At 32.8% G+C, this 9,900-nt stretch overlaps 1 protein-coding gene across 2 annotated transcripts in view; it reads left to right on the top strand.

Annotated features, from left to right (window-relative positions):
• The window catches only part of Tmx3 (thioredoxin related transmembrane protein 3), a 37,944-nt gene that overhangs the window by 22,269 nt on the left and 5,775 nt on the right, over positions 1-9,900 (top strand). For both annotated transcript variants that reach the window (XM_048806621.1, XM_015499570.2), the window contains 5 exons: positions 3,708-3,806; positions 5,445-5,502; positions 5,685-5,738; positions 7,008-7,064; positions 8,505-8,634. In XM_048806621.1, the coding sequence (XP_048662578.1) occupies positions 3,708-3,806; positions 5,445-5,502; positions 5,685-5,738; positions 7,008-7,064; positions 8,505-8,634 (398 nt within the window). The remainder of the gene's footprint in view (positions 1-3,707; positions 3,807-5,444; positions 5,503-5,684; positions 5,739-7,007; positions 7,065-8,504; positions 8,635-9,900) is intronic.

Below are 9,900 nucleotides of genomic sequence, written 5' to 3'. Positions count from 1 at the left end.
CCCCCCCCCCCCAAGCACAGAACTAAAAAATCTAACTAAAGGAAAACCTAACCCTCTTTATATATTAAAAACAAACAAACAAAAAACCCCAAGAGACATTTTATAAACTCCTGAAAAATAGTAGCTGCAACATTGTTTAAAATAGCAACATAAAAAATGGTAAACTGAGTTGAATCCCCTAACATATATAATAAAATTCATAACCCATTTACTTGAAGCACTATACAAAAGCAGGAACAGAATCTCTAATATATGACAGTTAAAGACATAACATGATGCAGAGAGAGTTAACTTTAGCCACTTTTTCTTTTTTTTTTCTTTTTTATTATTTTATTTATTTTAATTAGGTATATATGACAGCAGAATGCATTTTGATTCATTGTACACAGTTGCAGCACAGCTTTTCATTTCTCTTGTATTTATCAAGAATACAGACAACAGTAAATGTTGGTGAGGATGTGGGGAAAAAGGCACACTCATACATTGCTGGTGGGGCTGCAAATTGGTAGAACCAATCTGGAAAGCTGTATGGAGATTCCTTACAATACTTAGAATGACCATCATTTGACCCAGCTATCCCACTTCTTGGTCTATACCCAAAGGACTTAAAATCAGCATACTATAGTAACACAGCTACATCAATGCTCATAGCTCAATTCACAGTAGCTAAACTGTGGAACCAACCTAGATGCCCTTCAGTAGATGAATGGATTAAGAAACTAGTATATATACACAATGAAATATTACTCAGCATTAAAAAAGAATAAAATTATGGCATTTGCAGGTAAATGGATGGAGTTGGAGAATATCATGCTAAGCGAAGTAAGCCAATCCCAAATACCAAAGGCCAAATTTTTCTCTGATAATTGGATGCTGATTCATAATGGGGCGAGGGCACGGGAGAAATGGAGGAACTTTGGGCAAAGGGGAGGGGGTGTTTTGGAGGGGGTTAGGGAGGGTGAATGGTGAATAGGTACAGGAAAGATGGTGAAATGAGATGGACATCATTACCCAAGGTACATGTATGACCGCACATGTGATGTGATGCTACATTGTGTACAGTCAGCAAGGTTTTTTACCACATTTACTTCAGCTGTTTTGGTTTTTTTTTTTTCCCCTTCTTGAAATATTTTAACGCAAATCCCAGTGTTATTTTATCACTTTGGTGCTTCATATACCAGTCTTTTAAAATGTGAGCCATATGTCTTAGATAGCCTCATGCTGTTAGAACAACTAGGATGATTATAATTCCCTAATACCATCAATCCCTACCCCCATGGTTCCCAGACTGCTGAGTACTATAGGTAGTGCACCTGACTACCTGGGACCCCAGGAGATAATTTAAATTTCAGGGGAAGGGGAAGAACAAGACATCTGTTGGACACTGCATAACTGCTCCAAGGTGAAAGTAAATGCAGTCTTAGCAGCTGTCTCAGTTAAAGTTTAACAAAAAATTGAGTTTCTCATTCTCACTAGCCAGTGACTTGTGGCTACTGTGTTGGAGAGCACAAATATGGAGCATTCTGTTCACTACCAGAACATGGTAGAGTGTGGTTGTTTTTCTTGTTGAATTATACTATGGAACAGAAAGGAAACCAGAACTAGTTGAGAACAATAGACTTTGAATTTCTCAATTCAAATGTAACAGAAAGAGTATCCAGTGAAAGAATGTTTTTAGTTAAAAGGAACATTTTCTTTTGATAGTCATATGAAAGTTGAGCATTTCTAATGTTAATTATCTTTAATTACAAGAACTGAATTTAGTTTCTTGTGGTAGAAGTGTATAGAGGGCATGCTATCTCTCTACTTAACCTGACGTTGTCCTTTTATCCTCAAAGTAATCTGTGAGGGAGTTAATATGGCAGATTGATTAATGTCCTAAAATTCAGGGCAGGTAACTGATAATGTTAGATGGTAGAGGCATGTACAATTAGTTTTTTATGTGGAGTGTTCAGTCATTCATTAGAATGTTTATTAAATATCTATGTTAGACATCAAGCTTAAAAAGGAACTTAAGAGGAACTTGCATATATGAAAAGAGAGGGAGATAGTTTGTTCTGTCTACTCTTTGATTATAGTTCTCCTTGTATAAGCATTTTCTATATATTATGTATTAAAATAATCATTTAAGATTAATATTCTTAGTAATTTACAAATTGATTAAAACATAAAGAGATTTTTCCCCCAAGTTAAAATATGTAGTCATTGGCATCAGTGTTGGTCACACAAATTTCTTACTCTCATCTTATATGAGTTTCTTAACAACGTAGAAAGCAACTTTTGTTTCTTTGTTTTTTGCGGGGGAGACATCAATTTAGATTTAGATTATTCTTTGAGTCTGCATAAGAAAGTACCCTATTCTCATTTCTCTGTGTTTTCAGCTGTGGAGACTTCTGTGCTTGAGACAGGATTAACGTGAGGTTTCTACATTTATAAAGGCCAAGCTTTTCTAACATGGAATGGATGGTATTTAGAGCCTGCTTGGAGCCTTCAGATAGACCAGGGGTTATCCTTTAAATATTTATTTTAATAATTATTGATAATATGTTTAGAAGCATTGGGTTAAGGTTTTAGGAGGATGGTTTATTTTCTAATGAGTTTCCAGTTTATCACTTTGAGAAATCTGTACAAAATTTACTTTTGACATAGAGTGAAGATTGTGGCCCAGAAAGCAACTTCTAGTTTTAGGTTTACTTTTCTGATTTGTAAGTCCAAATGCATAAATACTTTCAGATTTGCATTATACTACTTATTTTATATTTTGATAACTTGAAAATGTTTGTTTAGCAATGCAAGTGACATACCTTTCAAGAAGTCAGTATAATACAGTTTTCAGCCAGAATTATTGATAGGCTTTAAAAGATGTTTACAATTGGCTTTTTTTTCATGCAATTGTAATTACTTTAGAATTACTTGAATTATATTTTTAATCAGGATATAATATTTCTTTTGAATATTATCTTCTCTATCTGCTTTCCACAGGAAGTATTTGATGTTGGAAAAAAGCTGATATGCTCTGGTTTTATGTGTGTATTTAAGTTGTACATACAAAAAAGATTTCTAAACTAAGAAAAATTCATAAAATAGAGATGAGCAAAAAAAATGTAGTAAAAATGCCATCCATCATACAAGTGAAGGATAACCATTTAGGAGTACATTTATTTATTTATTTATTGAGAGAATTTTTTAATATTTATTTTTTTGTTTTCAGTGGATACAACATCCTTTATTTTTACGTTTTTTATGTGGTACTGAAGATTGAACCCAGCGCCTCGCTCATGCCAGGCGAGCGCGCTACCTCTTGAGCCACATTCCCAGTCCCTATGCTTTTATTTTGTCCTTTGTTACTATCTTGTTTAACTTTGCAAAGTTAGTTATAATACTCATTCATTTATATTAAAATTTATTAAATTTTTAAAATTTATAAATCATCCTTCCTAGCATGTACCAATATGTACCTATTTTGATTTAGGGCATTTCAATTGTTTTTCTTACTTCAAATTATTTTTTGTTGTTTTAATGATGCTTTGTGCTTTAATCTTTTTGTATATCTGATTGCTTGCTTACCATAAATTTCTAAAAGTACTATTTATGGATTTAAGATTATATTCTTTGTCAGATATATTATATGTATTGTCAGATTAAAACATTGCAACCTTGTTTAACATATTGGTACTACAATTGAGTCACTTTGTTTTGTTTTTAAGAATATGAAGATGGTGACCTGTCAGGATGGATCAACAGGGAGAGGTTTCAGACTTACCTTACTATGGATGGCTTCCTCTTGTATGAACTTGGAGACACGGGTAATAAGCATATGTACAGCTCTTCATTACTCTTTGGGATTCCTTAATTGACTAAAATCGATTTCTAAAAGAAATGGATCATTATCTCCATTTCATGAAGTAAACTTGAATGTTAGTACTGCTTTTGAGAATAGAAACTTATTACCAAATATACTTGTGGGGGGCAGGTCAAAGATTAGCTAAATACAGGGCTTACTAATCAAACTGATGACAGGAAGTCAAAAGGTCTGGATAGGAAGGGATTTGAAAAAGTTATCTACCAAGAGGCTATCCACAGGAGGCTGGTTTTGTATAGGAGTTGAAGTAAAACTTATCAGAACCTTATTATAAGGTCTACTTGTACTTATGGTGGGTGGGGGAATGAATCAAACTGGCAATTTCTTAAAGTTACATGATTAAAAATGACAGACAAAGCAAATATGAACATAAAAATGGAAGTTATAAGAAGTTAATTACATAGTTTTATAGATGCAAACTGCAAAACTTATAAGTTTTAAGCAGAATCGTTTTGTAAATATACAGCATGAGAAATCATGGCTTCTCTTGCCATTTTTGTTTTAATTCACAATGTTAGGATTAAGCCTTCTGTAAATAGCCTAGTGTCTGGCACATTATTTGGCACTCAGTAATTGGTAAATTAACATGAAAAACTGTTCCTGTGTTTCTTGAATCTTTTTCGTACATGGGAAGATCCCATACATGTTGTAGACATTGTGAATAAAGGAAACTAATGAGGCATGTAAAAACTAAGAAGCACATGGTAAAAAAGCAAACACTGAATAGTAAGTGAAATATTTTAAGAATGGAAATAATCACTGTGAACTAATGTTTTCAGCGGAGTGTTAAAAGTATTGAAGATTGTGTGGACTTTAGAGATGTGTGTAAGTAACATTGGGGGCAATAGAAGCCATGTGTAGTGTGAGGAGGATGTTGAAAGACTATTAACTTAATCTTGCTTTGTATACCTGCTCTGAGCCACATAGTATCCCAGTGTTTTTGTGTATATAATCTCATTTTCCTCCCAATGACTCTATAAAATAGATACTAATTTCTTGGAGTAAACTGAAGCTTGCTGAAGTTATTACATAGCTAAGACTCAACTGAACCTTACCATTGCTCTCCCAGGGCTTGAATAGTGCCAAGAACATAATGTCCAGCACTGATGATTATATCATGCTAATCCTCCTAGAGCTTAATCACATACATTTGATTCATGTTCTATTTAAGATTAACATGAGACATTTAATTCTGTTTATTATTACTGGCAAATAGGCTACATAAAAACCATCTTACTGTTACATTCATTTTCTTTTTACTAACAACTATAACAATTCTTAGTAAACTTTTTACCAATTCACTTCTTATGGTTTCAGCTTTTAATAGATTTACTATTAACATTTTGTGAGTGAGTGCTTGGAGAGAAATTATCACTTGAAGTTGACTAATTCACTGATTCTCTCTGATTCAAATGCATGTTATACTATAATGTGCTAGTTTAAGGAAGTTTAACATGTACGATAATTGTAATTAAATTTTAAAAACATTTTTTGCTATAATTCCTTACTCTCAATGAAAATGATAGTTTAAAAGTTGTTTAAAAAGAGTTATTGAACTTAGATATGTCATTCTTAATTTCAGGAAAGCTTGTGGCTATTGCAGTTATTGATGAGAAAAATGCATCAATTGAACATACCAGGTATAGTTGCCTTGAAATAGTTTTAAGCTTCTAATGTCATCTAATTCAGACTACATGTGGCTTTAAATCAACTTGATACAGTAGTATTTTACTTTTGCTACTGCTCTTAAACAAGGTGGAAGATATTTGATACTTATATGTTTCAAGTGAAGAATTGAAATATTTATGTATTTGTTCTACAGATTAAAGTCAATTATTCAGGAAGTTGCAAGAGAATACAAAGGCCACTTCAGTAGGTATGTGCTTACATTCTGGAAGATTTACTTATTTTTGTTTAGTTTTATTTTGTAATATAGTAAAGCAAAAGTGGTAGTATAGTTTGAGCATCCCTAGTCTGAATATTGAAATGCTCTAAAATATAAGACTTTCTCAGCTCTGACATGTCACTTCAAATGGAAAATCTCACATTTGACTTCATTTGATGGGTAACAGTCAAAATGCAAGTGCACTTAACATATTGTGTCGTATTCCCTTCAAGCTGATTGAGGTGTGTATGAAACAAATGAATTTCATTTCTGGATTTGGGTTCTGCCTCCCATATATTTTATTATATATATGTAAATTTTTCAAAATGATAAAAAAAAAATCTGAAGCATGACTGGTTGTGAACATTTCAGGTAAGGGTGCTCAGTCTGTATTCTGGACTTCCCAAGGTAAATCAGGGAACTGAAGTAAATGGTAGCTTGTAGCATTTCAGAGTTTTCTGGATCTTGAAATTGATTGATAGTGTGTCTTACAAGTTAGGAAAAGAATGCAGCCTTATTTATAATTTGTATCATACCTGCTTCCTTATAGTATTGAGACAGGTTTTATGGAAGGAAATAGATGCTCAGATATTCATAAATTTGAGGTTATGTTACATGAGCTGTCAAAAGTTAGAACAAAACTATAAAGATAATTGTAACAAGAACTCAAAGAATAACAATATAAAAATGTCATCAGAAATACTTTTGCTATTTGCCAAATCATTCTGTATGTTGCTGTCAAAAAAGACTGTGAGGGTCTGGAGTTGTGGCTCAGTGGTAGAGCGTATGCCTAGCATGTGTGAGGCACTGGGTTCAAAAATAAAAATAAATAAAAATAAAGGTATTGTGTCCATCTACAACTAAAAAAAAATGTAAAAAGACAATGTGTATTTTTATATTATTTGATTTTTATTACCTTATTCCAAATCTAGTGAAAGGTTAGTAAGCCTACAAAATACACAGTATGTTTTAGAGTAAATAGGTATTTTATCTTAAAACATATTTCTGTTAGACAGGATTTTATTTCCATGCATCTAACCATTTATAAATGGAGATGTCTTAGAATTTGTTAGTGCTACTCATATATTTGTCTCAAAATCCAGTAGAAGTCAGATTTTCTATATATGTATATTATGTGATTCATTCAGTAGATATTTACAGCTTATGTACTTATCAAGCCCTGAAGCTGTTTGTTGTATTGGTTGGCTTTTTAAATTTTTTTTAAATATCATGCTCTTGGTTTTTGTTGTTGTTTGTTAGGGATTTTCAGTTTGGCCACATGGATGGAAATGACTACATCAATACCTTGCTGATGGAGTGAGTAAAGTGCTGGGTGATTTTGCTATCACATCTTTAAATTTGTTTTTGAGAGATAGGTTTAACAGTTAAAAAAAAAAAATCTGTTGGTATATTCTGATGACAGCAGTCTTCCATTATTTTACTTTAGTTTCTAAATTCTGTATATGAAACTTACTGTGTTTTAATATTGCTGTATACTAAAAATATTTGTCTCCCAGCTCAGTGTTATAATTCATACTATTCTGAAATGACATTATTCAGAAACTCTGACTTACATACTTTAACAAGTTCATTTTTAATAGGTAGTTATAACTATTAAATATAAAATTTTGAACATTCAAGAACTGCAATTATACAAGAATTTATTTTAATAGATTAAAATAACTATGTAGGAAAAAAATGCGATTTTATAATTATTTAACCTAGTATGTTTTTGTAACTATTTGATATTAACTCTCTCATTCTAATAAGGATTTGAGAGTAGTTTGCCAAACTATGTTGTGGACCAGATATAGAATATAATGAAATCAAGAGAATGAAAAAGCAAAGTTTCTCTGTAGAGTATTTGAAATAGTTGACCCTAAATTTTTTAATACTCAAAGTGGAAAAACAGTTTTTTTATGCTCTCCCATTGTTATAGGATACCTGTTGGTTTTAGGAGGTGTATGGTTGACCTCATCAACCTAAGAGAAGGTTATGAAGGGGACACTCTGCAATAGAATTATATTTTCATGTCCCAGGATACAGTTTGCCTTGTTGAGGGTTCCAAATACACTTGAAAAATACATGTGTTCTGATGTTGTTGGGTAAAGTTCCTACACAGTGTGACAAAGGGAGAACAGAGAATTTGCAATAGTGTTTTCTTGACTATGTATGATAAGGTACATGCAGAATGCTAGGCTTGAGTTATCTCGTATAATTTTTGTAGCATTGCCCGCTTTGTTCCAAATGAAAAATGTTGTGTGTGTGAAGCTTAGTTACTTGCCTGACATACTGCAACTTTCAGGGAAAGCTCCAGATTTGAACATTCGAAGTGGGTCTCTAGAGGCCACACTCTTAGCCTGATTTTCTGAATGCTGTGTAGCTAAGGTGGGTTATGTATGATTAACAATGATGGTATTTGAAGTGGACTTACGACAAGGAAGACTCTGTCCCAGCAATTGACATATCATATATCATAATGTTTATCTTTACATTTAATCATGATTACTCAGCTCTCTGTTATACTATACATTAGAATGTTTTTCATATAATTTAACTTATATAATAAATTATATATTATTTCATATAATATAATTTAATTTCAAATTGATACACAATTTGAAATTTTCTTTTAGGTAAAAGTAGGTAAAGCTATTGATACAGCTCCCTTTTTCTATAATTATTGAGATATAAAAATTCCAGAATATTTGTTATCAATATGTTTAATGTTTATTTGATTTCTTTTTATGTTTTCAGTGAATTGAAAGTCCCAACTGTAGTTGTACTGAACACATCAAACCAACAATACTTTGTGCTAGATAGACAGATTTCAGATGCCAAAGACTTGATCGAGTTCATTAATAACATTTTGGATGGCTCAGTAGAAGTAAGTGGTTCAGTTCTCTTTCAGAGGAATGACAGGAAGTAGAAGAGAAGCAAGTTGTTTTCATACTTCTGATTCTGAAAGGAATAGCAGGCCCTTGCTGAGGGGTGAGAGGGAACATTCTTCCATGTGATGGTCTCTCCTTTCATAGGCATTGTCACATTCTCTCAGATATAGAAGATCTTCTATGGCAGTAGCTAACAGGTGGGAATGCCCCATTGGAGGGTAATTTGGAGACATTTGGGGTGCCACAGTGATGGGGGAGGTGATACTGGCTTTTAGAGTTGGCTCTGGATGCTCAGAGGTCCTGTATTGTGTGAGGTAATCCCTGACTCTAAATACTGCTTAGTACCAAAAGGACCATTGAATTAAGTTATGAGGATGAGTTTTCTAGGAAAATTTGTGAAGAAGACTACAGTTTCTTAAGAGGTAAGGATATTCATTAAGAATCAAACCCCTGTGAAGAATTTCAGATATAATCTTATAAAATATATCTCAGAAATAAGTAAATAGATTGCCTTAGTAATGTATTGGTTTTTTGTTTTTCTATAAATCGTAAGTGGGTTGCCACCCTTAGCATTAAAGGATCATGTTTTTCCTTCCAGGTCACAGGTTGTAACTAGCACACATCTTAATAGACTCAAAGAAAATAAGAGACTTTATTGCTTTCATGAAGTTTAATTATTATTATTTTCTGTAGATTTTCATTTTCAGCTTTACACAAACCTTATTTGAAACATAATATGCATATCTACCTTGCATCAAAGTCGAGAAGTTTGTAAAACCCTCTTAATCACATAGTGGGAATTTTATGTTTGCAGAAATAGTATTTTGGTTCAAATGAAACTTGTCTGTATGAATGAGAACCCTTCCATTGTAAGTGAGCGGATGGCTTGAACTGTTTAATAACACAGAGATTATACTGGTCCTCATAGGTTGGTGATTCAGAGTGGGCCAGAGCTCTTGGATGGCTGAGAGCAGGGATTGGATTGATTTTCATCAGGAAGTTTTTTCTCTTTGCCTTTCAGCACTTCCTTTTGAACTTTATCCTCAGGGAGACTTTCCCCAAATGATAACAAAGGTATCCTATAGTAGTTCTAGTTCAGCAGTCCTAGATCTAAACTCAAAAATTGGGCATGCCTGGATTTAGGGAGTAGGTCAAGTTCAACTAAGCTGCATGGATTATGAATAAGAGAGAATGAAATTCTTCAGAAGAGAATCAGGTTGTGTTAACACAAGAAGACAAAAAAAAAAAAAAAAAAAAAAAAA

The sequence above is a fragment of the Marmota marmota genome, unplaced genomic scaffold, assembly GCF_001458135.2.
Source record: "Marmota marmota marmota unplaced genomic scaffold, marMar, whole genome shotgun sequence".
NCBI lineage: Eukaryota > Metazoa > Chordata > Mammalia > Rodentia > Sciuridae > Marmota > Marmota marmota.
This window is presented reverse-complemented; position numbering and strand designations above follow the sequence as displayed.